The following is a 17,296-nucleotide window of genomic DNA, read 5'->3' as shown; positions in this document are numbered from 1 at the left end:
CCTTTCATGGGCAAATGTTCATGCCAGTTTTTCAAAACTAAAATTGTAGTTCTGTTCTCTGAAGAGCACTATGAATATTTCAGAGGTGACTGCAGTTTGCAAGTGAGTCAAATGATTCCTATTTATAGGTTTGTTTATTTTTTGGAAAATGCTTATTTGGGGGTGAAAGGTCTTCATTATAAATACACTGGGGGGGTTTCTTGTTAAGGCAATTATAATATCCATGCTGTTCTTGCAACTTCATGAAAGATGCTGCAAGTCTTCTATGCTAAATTGACAGCTTTAATAAAGAGGTCACTATACTTGATGTCCTTTTTCAGAAACTACTGAGAACCTGATAGCTTTAACTTCATCCAGGCAGCTAATTGCAGGATGGAAAATGATGTAGGCACATAACAAAACAGCTTGCAAGATAATGGCAAAAATATTTATGCAAAGACCCAACTGTTCACCTTAAGCTAAGGTTTTGCATATGCTACTAATGTGAATGAGAGCACTTTAAACAGCACGTCTTCTTCAGTGATGTGTAATTATTCATTTTCTGCAGTTTTAGAGGTGAAGTGAAAGTCACATCCTTTTACAGTGTCCTTTTTAAGCTATAAGAAGAATGCCTGTTTTGAAGTGTGAAAGGACAAAGTATTCTTCATTATATAAGACTGTATTTCTCATTATATGTGTCAGCTTAGCAGCGTTTTCGAAGAGTGGTACTACAGCTTTTATGCTGCTAATCTGTGAGATTGACTGCGTCTAATAATGATTTTGCTTACATTAGAAATCAAGACTAGAGCTAAAATTAGAAATGTAATATGATCTAGTGAACCATACATAGACATAGGAGCCAGAAGTTGCCGTATTACTATTATGGTTCTGCCACTAACTTCCTGTTTGGTCTAGGTGAGTTGTGTGAAATTCTTAGAAACTGTCAATCAGGACTCACAGTAGAGATGATATCTTTTATTAGACCGACAAGATTTTTGCAAAAAAGAACACCTTACAGAAAAGGCCATTTTTGTCTGACACTGAAGAAAATGCTTCATGTCCATAAAACATGTGCTATGCATACGGAGACCTCCAATCTGCACTAAACCCCAGCCTGAACTTTCCTGGGTTCTTGCACTAATTTAAAAATAAGGCACCCAGAGAGGTGACCCTTCTCTGCCTTCCCAATAGACACCTTTGTCTCTGGCCATCCTGACAGTGAAATCCTTCCTAGAATCATAGAAAACGAGGGTTGGAAGGGACTTCAGGAGGACATCTAGTCCAGCTCCTTGCACAAAGCAGGGCCATCCCCAAATAGATCATTCCAGTGAGGGCTTTGTCAAGCTGGGCCTTAAAAAAACTCCACCACTCATCACTTCCTCTTGGTGGCCATGGTCTTAATCATCCCAACTTTGGGATGCCTGGCCTGGCCTCTTCTACCAACAGAACATTCTCCTTCCCCTCTGTTGTTAGGGCTCCTTATCTGTTCTCCAGGCAAACTGCTGCAGGTAGAGATGAAGACTCCTGCTTGCTGCCAAAGGTCACAAGCTTCCACCTTCCACTCTCCTGTGAGTCCATGTCCTTTCTCTTCTGTAGCACTGCCTCTGGCAGTCCTTCCTTCATAGTCCTCCTCCAGCATCGATTTGATGAAGTACTCATGGAAGAGGATGCTTCAGAGCTTTGCTGCCTCCTCCTGTAGCTCTCTTGCCTGCTTCTTTAGGGGCACCACTCCCACCTACCTGTCTTTGGAAGGAACCTGCTGCAGCACCAAACCAGGACCTAAGTGGAAACCTTGGCAGTGAGGAGTCCTTGGACAAACACCTCACAGGTGCCAGCAGAGGAAGAGCTAGCAGTGGCATTGTGACATCCTCTGGCCATTTCCCTGGGTCTAATCCTCTGCCTCTCTCTTCCTGGCCCTTCTTCTAAGCAGCCGTTTCCTAGCAAACTCCCCTGTTAATTGTCCTGTTTGCTGCTCTTTGGTCCTTAAAGGTTCCCTTTTCCCTGTTAACCTGCTTCCTCTCACCAAGTTTACAGTGAAGAAGGTGAAAGAGTTTCCAGGCAAACTCCCTAGTGAACTCCTTACTCTGGACTCTAGTTACATTAGGGGTTTAAGTATTGGTTTCACTGCTGAGTTTTCACTGCTTATATTAAATATATGTAGGTTAATTACTCTTAATTAAAGAAAGAACTTACCTTAAAAGCTCCCCTGCAAAGAAGGGGATGCAAACTGGCTTGCATTCTGCTTGCAGACTACCCTGTTTGCTCCCTGGTCACTCTTGGGCCTTGACTGGCTCCTCCCCCGTGTTAGGGCTTTTGACAGAGACACAATCACCCCACAACCATTCAGTTAGCAGCACTCCCAGCTGCTCTCAGAGCACAAGCCCCAACACACAGCCCACCAAATAAACACTCAGTAAGTCGAACACAGGTAGCCGTGGCTTGCTTACCTTCCCTGAGTGGGATCTGGTGCCTGGCATCTCTTCCTCGTCCCCTTCCTTCTCTTGCTCCCAGTAAACTGCTTGCAAACTGCCCTGTTGGCTGCCCCCGTTTGCTTGCTCCCTGGTCACTTGCAGAGTCTCCTTTTATACCCTTCTGGGCCTGGACTGGCTCTGCACTCTTGTTAGGCCTTTTGTCAGACACAGACAGCGGTTACCCAGCAATCATGTATTAGGATTCTTTTACGCACACCTAATCAAATATATCATCTATTCAGTGTTGAAAGTCTTGTTTAACACAATGATGATGGCATTCATCTTGGTTCTTGGAGGGTGTAGATTATATCCCATAAGGTATCAAAAGATCTGCTTGCTAATTAGAAAAAACTTCTTTTTTCTTCCTAGAAACCCAGCTCTGTTCGCATTGATCAGTTGGACCGTGAGCAGTTCAATCCAGATGTGATTACTTTTCCTATTATTGTCCACTTTGGGATACGACCTGCTCAACTCAGTTATGCTGGAGACCCTCAGTAAGATCTTTTTCTTTAAAAGTTTATGTTAGAAATAATATTCGTCTATTAAATAAGTGTGTACATTTGTGCCTTTTGAAGTTGATGGGAAACCTAAAATTAACTACAGTAGGAGAAGGGGTAAGACCTGGGGTATTTTTGGCAACTAGGGTAGGGGTGCTTAACCCCCAGCCTGTGGGCTGATATGTCTTGCAGCTCCATATCATCTAGCCCATGGAGATCTTCAGGGGTCTGGAAATTTGGTGGTGGGGGAGTGGTGCCACAATTCTCCTGATGCCTAATTTCTGGACCTATGAGAAACCCTGGGTCCTGGATGCTGGATGGGATGCCCAATCCCAGAACACAAGGCTGGATGAAGGCGACACTGGGCCCCAGATCCCAATTCCAGCGTGAGGGACTGGGACGGGGTGGTGTCAGATCCCCAGGACCTAATTCTGGTGCGTGGGGGGAGAAGAGGGCAGTGTTGGGAACACTGGACCCAGTCATGACTCAGAAGTGGGACTGACTCTGTGCCACTCATTTGGCCCACAGGGCCAAAAGATTGAACACCACTGAACTAGAAAATAGGTCTCCTCTTTCAAAAAAATGCAGCTTTATTCTGAATTTTCTTTATAAATCTTAGATTTAAATCAAACGTACAATTTATACAATATTAAAATGATATACTTTAGTATAAATCTTAAGCTGAATTTGCAAAGGGGTCTTTTTCTCAAAAAAAAAGTACTATTGTTTAAGAAATAAGAGATTTAGTGAAAATGATATTTATATTATTGGCTTATTTTAAAAAACTTTAACAGTTTGAGAGCAATGAAGACGCTTGGACCTGAAATTTAACTGCACTTTTAGGTTGTGGTTAAGTCAGTTGTGCAAACCAGTACATTTGCATTCTTTGTCTAGCTGTGACACATACTTCCTTGTTAACCATGGAGATCACTTTAAGCTTGTGGTGTCTTTGTTTCTGTAGTAGTAAAATGAGAATAATTGTTCTTCACGACCTTTGTTTCGAAACTAAGTTCTCTAATATTTGTAAGCTCTTTGGTTTTCTTTTATGGGAGCCATTAGAAGAGCACAGCACTATAATTCTTCCTACATTGTCATTTTATCTTTAACTTTATCTAAAATTTTTTGTTAAGATTTCTTTAAAGCTGTCAAGGGATTTTAGACACATATCGTCCATTACAGCTAATGGAATAAGTTTAACATTAAGACTTTTCTGAGTTGGTTTTCTAGCATCTCAGACCTATTATTTTGGTAAAAAATATCTGTTTCAAGGGCATTCAGAAAAGAAAGTTCTGCCTTCTGTGTTTTTTTTTTCCTGTTCTAGTTTTTTGTATAGTTTTATTCTTTTTATTCCTATCCTTCAGGCATAAATATCTGAGCACTTTTCACACAAATCAGCACCAAGAACAAAGTTTCTTTTGGACTTCCTGGAGTCTTTGACTCTCCTCTATTTTTGGAAGGAAAGTTCTTCTTGGAGTTCATTTGGTTGTTGCTTGGGTAGTTGATTTGTTTGTTTAGCTTGGTGGTTCTCAACTGCGGCACCACAGTACCCTAGGGTGCCAGCAGTCCTTTCCGGGGGTGCCACGATGTGGGTGCTACCACAGGCAAGCTGAACTGTGTGCCTCCTGTGGAGGGAGATCAGGAAGCATCTGATGCTGGAGGCCATGGTCTTCCTACTAGAGGTGTGTGAAGCAGGCCCTATTTGATTCGGATTGAGCCTGAATCATGGACAGTGATTTGATTTGTTGATTTGGATCACAGTTCCTGATTTGATTCTCCTGAATCTGTACCTGAAGATTTGATGCTGATTCAGAGAATCAGCGATTTGGACATAGACACAACTTTAAATGTTTTTTCTACATACCTTGAGGTACCAGCGCAGCTTGTGATCGCTGCGATTCTGGGGTGGATGGAGTATCCCACAGTGCTGGGGACCCTCCACATGTTCAGCAGTGAACCCAGAAGTGGACCAGAAGTACTTCTGGTCCACTTCCAGGTCTGCTGGGGAGGCCCCCGTGCGTCCCCCTGGCTTGGTGATCCCCAGACCCAGGAGGCACCAGTCACTGAGCCGGGGCAGGAGGGGGGGCTGGGGAGCCCTCCACACGCTCCCTGGCGGACCCAGAATTAGACTGGATCTACTTCTGGTTCCACGTCCGGATCTGCTGCTTAGCATGCTGGTGATCCCCCCACCCTCCTGTAGGATACTCCATGCACCCCAGCATCATGAGCCCCTGGCACTAGAGTATGTAGAAAAAACATTTAAAGCTGTCTTTGTCTGAATCTTTCCGAATCTTTCCAAATTGATTTAGAGAGATTAAAAGGTCCTCTGATTTGATTTGGATTCAGAGATTCAGCCACTGAATTGGGCCAAATCTCCGCCAAACTGAATCAAGGACTGAAGCTTCACACAGTCCTACTTCCTATAGCCCTTTAAAGTCCAACTCCACATGTTCCTCTAGGCAACAGGGTCACACAGGACACGTGAGACTGTCCTGTGCCCTTCTGTATCCGGGGAGAGCAAGCATGGTTGGATCAGGAAAGGCTTTAGGAAGCATCCCTTTGCACTGCCTAATGGGAACTAGGCCGGACTGTGGAGCAGTTGTTTGAACTGCCCAGATGGTTGGGTCAAGCTGGGTTTCACCAGCCTGTCACAAAGCCTGTCCACGGAGTCAGGCTCGGCTTCACGACTGCTAAGCCAGAGAATCAGTATGGGCTTGAGCAGCCACTTGCATTGCTTAGCTGGAGCAGCTGGGTACAAGTGCACCCAGGGCACATGAGATGGCTCTCCTTCTCCCTACCCACCCACTGGCACGGAGAGTTTCACGCAGGGCATAAAAGTCTTGCCTGCCTTAGATTCATCAGAAATCCTTAATTCAGGCAGGAGCACAGAGTAGCATCCTGATTGAGAAGTACTGCTGTAGGCAGAAGTAGTGAAATGGTAGCTCTCAACCCAACTTTTATTTTAAAAAATGGTAGCTCTCAACCCAACTCAGAAAAGTTGAGAGAGAGTGCCTTGACGTGAAAACGCTTGAGAACCACAGTCAAGAAGGTGGGAATGCAAAGATAATAAATGTATAAGTTGTTTTGAAAACTATCCTCATGCTCACTTAAGTGCCGAGAAAATGGCAGAGGAACAGTCAATGTTTCCATTTGTATATAGACTAGCCAGACACAGTAGTCTCAGAAGATTATGGGAGCATGTTTAGGAATGATGGACAGGAATTGCAATGAGCAGACTCCAGTAAGAAAAAAACTGTGGGGAAGGAGAGCGGGGCTGTTGAGTATTATGAACTTGCAGAACAGCTGGCACTTCATGTGAGAGACTATCAATAACCACCACATGAGGACAATTCTAAACTGATGCTATTTGTACATTTGAAACATTAAAAAAATAAATCACCAGTGTGACAGCCTACTTACCTCCATTTGCTTCCTTTATTTTAAAAGGTGGTTGCTTTAAGTGGTTTTTGAAATCCCCTGAATCATCTTTTTTCTACTATATATTTTTTTTAACATTGTACATTAATTTATACAGTGTAACTCCCTGTTCTGACTGAAGCATTTCCTTTCAGTAAGTAGGCTTATTCTTTCCATAAAAGCAGCCACTTGAATGGAGCATATGAAGGGCAAAGCACTGGGTTGGAATCAGAGTTATCCTCCCAGTTCTGCCACTGGCCTCTTGGGTGACCTTGGGTAAGGCACTTCACCTCTCTGAACTTCAGTTTCAGTGTAGTTCCTGTACAACATAGGTAATTATACTCGTTTCTTATGTTAAGCTCTTTGAGGCATATTTGTTGTGCAGAGAAAGTATTGATAAAATATTTTGTCATGTTAATGGCAGCTAAGCTGGTCACTAGATCAAGCAGTGATACATTTATGTGTCTCTGGTTTTCATTAATTATTTTCTGCAATTGGCAGTGCTTTTTAACTTTTTTTCATTGCACTTCAGGTACCAAAAACTATGGAAGAGTTATGTAAAGCTGCGTCATTTGCTTGCTAATAGCCCCAAAGTCAAACAGGCTGATAAACAGAAATTGTCACAGAGAGAGGTGAGTTGCAACTTAGCCTGTGAGTCTGGCATTGTCCCTTTCTGACTAATATTACATGTTGCTGCATTCCTATGGAAATAAGCAAAGTAATATCTGTTGTCCTCATACGTGATTTTTCTCCTCGCTGTGTTACTTTGATATTACAGTTAATCTTGACTTCTAATGGAGTGGCTTTTTCCTCCCTACCAACTGCAAGTTCTTTACCCAATTACAGAAACTACCATAAGGGGCTGACCTTTTTATAGCATTTGTCATTAATGATTTCAGTAATTAATGTTGAGAAGAGCTTTCCATTCCAGGCTGTTCTTTTCAATTACTCATAATTTTAAAAATTTCCCTTCTGGGATGAATCTGAGTCCAAAGCTGTATTTGGTTGAAAAGTCTTAATGAAATTCTTTAACCTCTTTCCGAGTGAGTGAATCTTGAGAAGGTGGACTGATATTTAAAAACGTAATAATTGAATCACAAATATTAGTTATTTTTTATTTTCCCCCACAACAAAGCACTCCCGATTATACCTGAAGGTAAAAAATACTGGTGATTTGTTCCTCAGAGTATTGAGTACTTGATAGCTGGTATTTATTTGCATGGTAGATATGAATGCTTAGTAATTTAGAAAATCAACCAACCTGAATGTGAATTAAGACTTCCACTTTGGAACTCCTTGTCTTTTTAAAAAATCTTGGACTGAAGCATTAATGTTGTTTCTTTATATGTGTGACAGTAACTCTGAATCAGAGAACTGATGTAAAGTATATGAAGGAGGATAGAACTTTTATAAGTGTGGAATGAAATTTGATAAAGCAGCTTTTCTTTCTTCTTTTTAGTTAATTTATTTGCTGTTTTCTTATTTTGTAGCTGATCCTGCACTAGATGGCCTTCAATATATTTGACAGTGCATTAGATTTCATTACTACTGCAAAGAATAGCATGCTGTTGTATGAACATGGGGCTTAATTAACATTGTATTTATACTAGTATATATAATAACTCAAAACCTTTCAGCTTAACACAGTGAAGAATCACTGTGTTAAGTTATCTGTGCCATAATTCTAAGGAAAAAAGCTTTTGCCACTGAAGTAGATGATTTTGTCTTTACTGCAGTTTTCATCACTGCAGCAGAGAACAAATGGAAGGCTAGAACTTTTTATTAAAAATGTCTCATTAGGGAATAATGGATGAGTTATTCTTAAAATTTTAGTAGATAGGGTGTGGAGACGATTATATTTTGCTGTCAAAAATGAAGTGCTCCTTTTGACATTTATCACTTATTGTAGTGTGTAGACCTTTGTTTCTAGATTGTATCATCTAGGATGATGGGTTTCTAAAGTAATTGTCTGTCATAAGGGAGATGTATTGAAATGGCAGAAATTTTATGCTAGGATGCCCAAATTTTGTGATAGTGAAGGCTACATCTATAGCATATTGGGTGGTGTGAGGCCACATCCAATTGGTGTGTGAATCTTTTAAAGTGATTGTTCATAACTGATCTCTGATGATACAAGTGGCTGGTGCAACTGCAAGGCTGGAAGACATAATAAAGCCTACCCAAAAAGTGCATAAGTGATGGCCTCATCCAAGGTCCATTGAAATGTAGATTGGATCCTAAAGGAGTGATGTTGTTAGCTGTCTTTCTCCTTTATGACAGCAATTAGTCATTTCACAGTGATTATAGGATGTGAAGTTATTATATATATTGGGGCTATTCCTACATGCATCAGTTGTCAATCAGGAGTCCATTCTGCTAGAAGTTGAGGTAATGAACAACAAAGAGGCTATCCCTGTGCTGAAGAGTTTTAATGGTGGGGGGGGAGGTTAGTTAAATAGTAGAGGCTGAGAAGCAGAGGTGGGAGAAGTTCTCAGAAAAGCCCTATGGTGCAACATAGAAGGAGAGAGGAGAAACATAGCATGGTGCAGTTCCTGGTTCTGAATTAGGTACTGTCATACTCATAGGACTGTTTGCAGTATTAGGACCTAAATTCGGACTCAGAGAACCTAGCATATTGATGATATATGTATTTATATTTCTTTAGCTTTAAACACAAAATAAAAGGCATATACACTCAAGGTTCCACAGGCCCCTGTGCGTCTTACAAGTATATATAAGCAGCAGGACACAAAACTCCTTGTGGCCAAGGCAGGTGCAGATTTTGGAACAAGATGGTACGTTTCATAATAGTAGGCAGAAGAGTCAATAGATTCTGACCCCTGTCCCATGTCAGGGACATTTGCATGACTAAACCAGAATCATCAGTTTGGCTGGGGTCATATAATAACAGTCTGTCTTTTATCAGTGTTTATGTTATAACCTTCTAAGTAGAAATATGCATGAAAGAAGGATTTGAATGAAGAATCACTCATTCCACATGCAAGGCTAGGGTTGAGGTGTCACATATAAAGTACCCCAAGAGGAAATTACCTTCTCTTGTACTTACATTTCCCTTGGTGGATAAAGAGGAAAGGTCTACGTCACCTACGACAAAAATCTCTGTTTAATCAGTTTTGTTCTCACTATTCATCCACCAGGATCAGAGGACTGAACCATTCTCATGTCCCTCCTCACTGTTTATAGCCAGGTTACATCATTATAGATTATTATATCATTACCAAGGTGTTTTGGCTGGCTTCAGTTATAGGATTTTGGTGCCTAGACTGAAAGGATGCTGCCCAAAAATAGACAGTTGCAGGAGGGGGAAGAGGGAAGGGAAGTGGGGGTCTGGGATTTTATGTTCATACAAGACTTAATATTGCTTTAGTGTAGCATAGGGATAGGCAACATTTTTCCAGGTATGGAGCCTCCCCAGGTCAGAGGCAGGCGAGTGGGCACCACTGCCACTTATTTCCCAGGCAGCATGGGGAGAGTACCTACATCTGGCTCCCCCTGCACCCAAATGCCACCAAAGCTCTTTTATCCTCAGGCAATGGGTCTGTGGGCTGTAGGTTGCTGGCTTCTGGTGTACAAGGTTTTTCATGGTGACCCCATTCTCTCTCATTCTAGGAAGCACTGCAAAAAATTAGACAGAAAAACACAATGAGACGAGAAGTGACTGTGGAGCTGAGCAGCCAGGGATTCTGGAAAACCGGCATTCGTTCTGATGTCTGCCAGGTAACAAGAGGCCCAGGATTCTTAATGAAGTCAGTTCTGTAAATGGGCAGCTTTTTGTCTCCCAGTTAAATAGCATCCACTGCTGAGGATTTACCCCCATCTTGGAACCGGGGTGGGGGGGAAACAAACAAACTATATAGTTAAAGTCAAACATCTGCTATAATATATTTTAATTTTATTTAAAAAAAAAATTTTGTCCTGATTTGTATGTGTTTGTATAGTGCATATAGAGCTGATTGCATAATAGCTCAAAAGTAAAGTCTTATTCTTGTATATTGTGTGTTAGGGGAGTGTGTGAGGTCTGTTTGTGGGGTGGGTATGTGTGTATGGTTGGGTGTGGGGTGTGTGGGGGCAGTTTGTGAGGACATGTCATTGTGTGTATGGGGGGGTGGGCAGGGCTACATTGGAGGGGTGTTGGCGTGTGTATATGTTGGAGGGGTGTGGGCAGGGTGGGAGAGTATAGGGACCCCCTCCCCCATGGCACAAAGCCCTTGCTGCCTGGGCAGCCCACACCAGCAGCTGGCATTGGGCCCTCAGGATGTTCATGGTCCATGCAGGTGCAGCTATCTGGCGGCGCACAGGTCCAATCAGTTCTGGGAGCTACACATGGCAGCAAGAAGGTGTAGTCAAGCCAGCCTGCCTCTATTACATGGGGTTTACTCCTGGGATTCGCACACCACTAGAGGGAAACCCTGTGAGATGGAACTGGCTGCCTTCCCTATTCCCTGTTGCTATGTGCAACCTCCTGGACTCTGCTGGAAGTGGCAGGGAGCCCACCTTCCCGATTCCTGGTGGAGTCCTAGGGGCTGCACATGGCAGGGGAGGCAGCCGGCTCCATCACACAAGGCTTCTCCCCTGTGGCACATGAGTCCTGGAAGCTTCACATGAGCCCCACATGATAAGAGGCAGGCCAGACTGGCTCCACTTTTTGCCACCACATGCAGGTCCTGGAACTAGCTGGAGCTGTGTGCCACTAGGTGGCAGCACCTACACAGGTCACGAGCACCCTCAGGGCCTGCTGCTGCTGCCACCAGCAGTGGAGTGTTGTGCACTGTGGAGGAGGTTGAGGAGGGCACACCCCCCACCCTCCCTCATAGCCACAAACCCCACATACCCACACCTACACCCTTCCCACCCAAGCTGTGTACTCCCATCACTCCGCTGGGCATGGGACCCGGGCTCCGTGCTTCTGCCCAGCTGCAGTTTCCCTACTTGCTGCCCACAGCAAGTGCTGCAGCAGGGACATGAGGAGGGGCTGCTGGAGGCCGGGGAAACTGAGCAGGTTCCCTGGCAGCTGCAGCAGTGGCAGCAGAGGCCCCGTGGGCTATGTGGGGTTCAGGTAGTTCGTGGGGGTCCCTGGGCTGGATGATATCACCTGGTGAGCCGGATCTGGTCCATGGGCAGTATTTTGCCCACCCCTGTACTAGATGGTTTCCTGCAGCCTTTCCAGTTCTGTTTTTCTGTGATCCTATCATTCTATATTTCAGATAGGAAAAAGGTAAAATATTTTGAGGATATCTTTTTACCTATAAGTATGCATATCTTGTCCAAGCCACAAACTGTTTGAGAGATATCCCAGAGCAGGTGGCATTGCAGACTCCATAGATCCTGACAAAGGAACTAAAGAAAATCCTCTTAAAAATTAACATGTTTTGCCTATTATTGTCTATATTAATAGTGGTCAAAGCATGTGGTTGGAAAGGGATTCCAAGAGTCATCTCGTCCAATCCTGGAAACAGTGCAGGATCTACTATTCATAGCAGTCTTCAAATATCTGAAAGACTGCCATAAAGATGAGGGAGAACACCTTTTTTTTCTCTTGCTTCAGAGAGCAAGATAAAGTCCAATGGCTTGAAGTTGCAGTAAAGTAGCTTTAGATTGAATATGAGGAAAAACTTCCTTACTGGAAGAACAGTGAGGCAGTGGGATAGGCTGCATAGGGAAGTTGTGGAATCTCTGTCATTGGAGATGTTCAAGAGGTTGAAAATCTGTGCTATAGGATGGGTATTTCCTATGCTTCCAGGCTTTTGTGGTTTCTGCATAGGGCTGGCAAGAATTTTTCCTGCCTCCTCCTGTTGGTACACATCAGGGTTTTGTTTTGTTTTTTCGGGAGGTTTCTTTGGGAGTTGCCTTCCTTAGAAGAATTGAAGCATTGGGTGTTGGCCTCAGCCAAGGCTGGGATTTTTCAAGGGTGTGCCAGTACTCCTGCTGGGACTAAAATCTGGAGGTTCATGGCTAAAGAGTCAGATCAGTCACCACATTTAGAATTAGGAGGTATTTTTCCCCCATTCAATTTGTTGTGAATATTGAGGGTTTTGACCTTCCTCTGTAGTGGAGGTTGGAAGGGAAGGGGGCAGTCATCCTCTTGCTTGAATCTCTAAAGTGTATCTTAACAACCCTTAGAGCAACTGGCCACCCTTGTGCCCCTACTTTACCTGTAGCAGGTTAGGAGCCTATGCTTTGTGGTTATGTAACAGGGTTCCGTATGTAGTTTCAACAATAGATTAGGCAAGGATTTGCTTGGGATGGTTTGGATAATGATGATCCTGCCTAATGTAAGGGGTTGGACTAAATGACTTTCAGAGGTCCCTTCAAGTCCTTCTGTTCTATGATAGGTTACACTACCAAAAACCACAGAAAAATAAAACCCCTCATTTTTATTTCAGGGAAGTTAATTTGAGGATCAGAAGTTCAAGTTTAACTACTGTTGACTTAGCAATGTATGTAATGTCATTTTTGTCAGAGAGCTGGGGTTTCCCATGGAAAAATTAAAACAATGTGGGTTTTCCCTTTCAACAGAGAGAAACAGCAGATTTTTCATTTTAACAGAGATACCCATAGATTTTCCACTTTTGCAAAGAGATCTGCAGGCTGGCAGAGTTCCAGCCTGCAAGAACTTCTGGCAAAGTGGGCGGCAAACCCTAAGCCCTGTCCCAAGGGGGAGGGAGAGGGGGAAGGGGCAGGGCTCTGAGACTGTCAGCCAGGGTTGGCTCAGGCCCATTTTCCCCCTGGGCTTGCAGGGGGTTGGGGGCTGGTTGAGGGGCTATGGTTCATGGATGGGGGCACCAGCATGGTTGGAGGGGGCTCTGTGGGCCAGTTGCAGGTGCCCATATGAAAGTCCAGCCCAGACTGATGGCATGTGGACTGGGAGTTGTGTGCAGTGGTTCGGACAGGAAGCTACACATGAAGGCACAGAATCGCACACCATCCTATCGGGCCAGGCAGGCTCCGTGCCTCCATGTGCCACTTCCCGCTGGAGTGCTGGAAACCCCACATAGAAGCATAGAGCCCACCCAGCCACATGATGCACAGCTCCCAGTCTATGCACCATCAGGTTGGGCCAGCCAGTTCTGTGTCTCTGTGTGAGGGTTCCAGCACTCCAGTGGAAAGCTGCACATGGAGGCACGGAGCCCGCCCAGCCCGATTAGCTTGCAGCTCCTGACTGCAGTACTGTGATCTGCACGTGCTGGTGGTACACGGCCAGCTTGGTTTGGTTTGAAGGCACACACTAGCGGGCCGGGATGGCTTCATGCCAGCATTTGCAGGCCCTGAGGGTCAGCCAGAAGTGCACGCCACCAGGGGCTGTGCCTGATGTGGCCATGAGCACCCTAAGGGCCTGCTGGTGCTGAACCACTGTGATGGGGCCTGTGCAACATAAACCTAATATCTACCCACAAACCCCACACACACACCCATACCCCTCATCCCTTCATGATCTCTGACAAACCCCACACCCACCCACAAGCCCCACATACTCTCATACCCACACTCACAACCCCCCACAAACCCACACACAATCACACCCCCAACACCTTCACAAATCCCCCACACGTACCCCACATCCACCCCCAACCATACAAAGTATATTTCTAAAGAAGTTTCAAGTAGTGTTATATTTAGTTTAATTTGTAAAAAAAAATAAAATAAATAAAAGTAGATAATTTTGCATAATTCTCAGTTTTTTCTGTGCATAATTTTGAATGTTTCTGCATTGCCTGGGGTGTACAGAGTGGCCTCTGTAGGAGCTCTAATCTTCCATGATGAAAAACCCAAAATCAAATGCCAAAATATGTAGGTATTTAGAATTTATTTTATTATAGTGATTAAGTCACTGGTAGGCTTCCAGATTGCTTTAAAATTATAAATATATCAGCAAAATATTGTGTTGAACTAATACCTATAAATATAGTGGTGTTTCCTTTTTTTAATCATGGATTTGGAGGTTTTAATTAGAGAATTTGCAATTTTGTTTTTTCTTGGAGAAAACCAGGATCCCGGGTCATTATATGGTCTAGCAAAGGTTTAGTTAAGGAACTTTATGCTTAATTTGGAACACTATTGTAGTGAACTCAGAGAGAAAACTTGGTGGGAGATAAATATCTAAATTAAAAATAAAAGTAAAAAAACCCACTTTTTAAGCAAAAAACATTCCTTTTGCCTTACTATTGTAGAAATCTGAAGCAGATTACCTATACAATTGCCAACATGTAGATAAGGCAGCTTACAGTTCTGTTCTTATTTTGATCATCAGCTCTGCCTGTCTGTTGTAAGTTCAGTCAAATGATCTGCAGGCTCTAAATGAGATCCAAACAGGGCATGGCCTCTGTGGTCACTTGACAAATGGTGTATAAGGTGTTCTGCAAAATGTGACTGTGGCAATCCTGATCAAACTATGGACCACACAACAACACTCTGTCCTCTATACAAATTTGACAGTGACATTGCAGAGGTGCATTCCCTTTCTTTAAGAGCATTAGGCTGGTTAATTAACCTTAAACTTGACTTACAATTGTTGCTCCAAGTCAGCTATACAAAAGAAGTAGTAGTCAAATGTGTGCATTTCCCAATTTGGATGCTTAGAAACCAATTTATTCTTTAGTAAAACCTTTGCCATTAATCTTGAATGCCTTCATGTCATTGTAAGGGGCTAGATGATCTCTCAGGGTCTTTTCTAGCTCCTAGTTTCTATTCTTGTCTCATTAAAACTTGTTGAAAGACAGCAAACCATCAAAGAGCAAAAAATACAAAGCCACCTTTCATATTCTCTTGTACATCTAAGATGATAAAATCTAAACTGGTCAATTTTGAAATGAATGTTGGTTGTTTCCATTTCTTTAAGTGGTCAGAAGTAGACTAAACTATGTAACCTTTAAAATGAAAGATTGCTATTGTTGCTTTCAGATATGCGTTTTGCCCAATTAGAATGAAGAATGCTAAAAACTCACTGAATGTAAATCAACTCTGTGGGCAGACTTAATGCCGAATGATTTTAAATTATTGGTTTACTTTAATTCTTAAAAGCACTGTAGTTTAAAAGATTGAAATTTTTAAAACATAGAAGCACTCTAATAATTTTAAATTACTCTGTCTCATAACAATAATGTTAGACTTAGCATGTTCCAAAATGAAGCACTTACACAAGGGAAGAGAAGAAGAAAATCTATGAAGTTCTTTGATGGTTTGAAATGGTTCACAATTATTTGGCAGATACAGTGCACACCTTTTTACTGCTATTCAGTCACTTCCAAGAAATAACAATTCTATGTCACACAGGTGCCTTTAAGGTATACACCCTAGTTTCAGGAGTCTAAATTTTATCAATATTCATTTATCAGGTTTTTTTAAAGCTTTTTTATTTAAAAAAAAAAAAAAAGAAAGATACATCAGAAATACAAATAATTATAACCCTATTGACTCAAATTAATCAAGCCAATCAGCATCTCAGTATAATTGCAAGAGTCATATTAAAGACCTTTACGTTTAGAATCTGTACATCTAGTCCTCAAATTTGAGCCAAACATACAATTTGTTATGTAATATTAAAATTATGGTCTGTGCACCATCAGTTACCAGTAGTACTGTTGTGATCACCTGAAAGACCATTATAATGAAATGCAAGTGGGAGAAATTGAACTAGTGTGCTGTGAGTTGTCCAAGGTGTTTTAATAAAGTGATCATAGAATGGAGAAATGCAATAATCAGTGTTATACCTGACATAAGAAGGGGAAGGTTGTCCTTAAAGCCACTTAAATTATTCTAAAAGTAACTATTGTATGTTTTAAGGTACTTGAAATTCACTTAATACTATTACATTCAGCAACAGTGTTTTTACAATGTGAGGACATAAAACCCTTGTCTTTTCAGTAATTCAGTAATCAAGTCCTCTTGAAGGCTCAGTTCAAGTGCAGTTTCTCTTCTTATCAGTTTACTTGTCAACACATTTGTAGTGTTCACCCATTTGTTCAGTAAAAAAACCCCAAACCCAAAAACACAACAAACCCCTCATAGATATACCATTATACTACTTTTCAGCAAAAGGCTTGCATATAGGTAAATTTATACAACTGCCATTCTGCTTCTTTTTAGCGTGTGATAGCTCAGGCACTACCTAAGTGCAGTACTTTATAAAAATTAAAAGCATTGGCCTCTGAATCCTCTCTCAGAAGGAAATGAAGGCAAAAGAGTAATAAGGATATAACTTTACATTGCAGAGTCCTCCTGCCTGCCAACATTTGGAATAAGTGCTTAGGATCATTTGTTAAAAGCTAATTATATTATCTTTCAAGTGTAGAGACCTTTTGTGATTCATGTGATATAACTTAAAGTTAAGTCAGAGATGCAAATGCTAGTCTTCATTCAGTCTTTTTTAATATAGCAAAATCTGGGTAACGTTTGCATGTTGAATCTTTACCTTGCCAACATATGGATAGGTTCTAATTAGTTACATGTGTTGATGATGGAGTATATAAGGCCATTTTTTTTAGTTCATTTCTCATGTGTCATAATATGTAAAACTTTTTTATGTTGTTTTTGTCACTCTGAAGGTTTTCTGTGTTTTATTAATGAACACTTTTCCTTATGACAATTTGTATTCCTAGCATGCAATGATGCTTCCTGTGCTTACCCACCATATTCGCTATCATCAATGTCTGATGCATTTAGACAAATTGATAGGATACACATTTCGAGATCGTTGCTTGCTACAGGTAAGGACTGAAAAAATAAGTTATATATTACTTTTTATATGTAAGTTCTGTAGGTGTGAAACTCTGCTTACATGAAGCAAGAGAGAGGTGGGAGCATATATGTCTTTTCATTCTTTCCTAATAGTTTCAGGCTTATTAGCATAATCCTAGTGAAACTACAATTCTTGGAGAAATTAGCTACCATGCTCTTATGGAATTATCTAATTATATT

At 42.0% G+C, this 17,296-nt stretch overlaps 1 protein-coding gene across 1 annotated transcript in view; it reads left to right on the top strand.

The window, feature by feature from the left end:
* The window catches only part of DROSHA (drosha ribonuclease III), a 107,180-nt gene that overhangs the window by 43,649 nt on the left and 46,235 nt on the right, over positions 1–17,296 (top strand). Inside the window, exons 15-18 of the mRNA XM_090049953.1 lie at positions 2,820–2,944; positions 6,894–6,993; positions 9,992–10,099; positions 16,978–17,085. Of these exons, the coding sequence (XP_089906079.1) occupies positions 2,820–2,944; positions 6,894–6,993; positions 9,992–10,099; positions 16,978–17,085 (441 nt within the window). The remainder of the gene's footprint in view (positions 1–2,819; positions 2,945–6,893; positions 6,994–9,991; positions 10,100–16,977; positions 17,086–17,296) is intronic.

This window comes from Crocodylus siamensis, chromosome 5 (genome assembly GCF_052110815.1).
Source record: "Crocodylus siamensis isolate JL-2025a chromosome 5, ASM5211081v1, whole genome shotgun sequence".
Lineage (NCBI taxonomy): Eukaryota > Metazoa > Chordata > Crocodylia > Crocodylidae > Crocodylus > Crocodylus siamensis.
The sequence above is the reverse complement of the archived record's forward strand: the minus strand, read 5'-3'. Positions and strand labels throughout refer to the sequence as shown.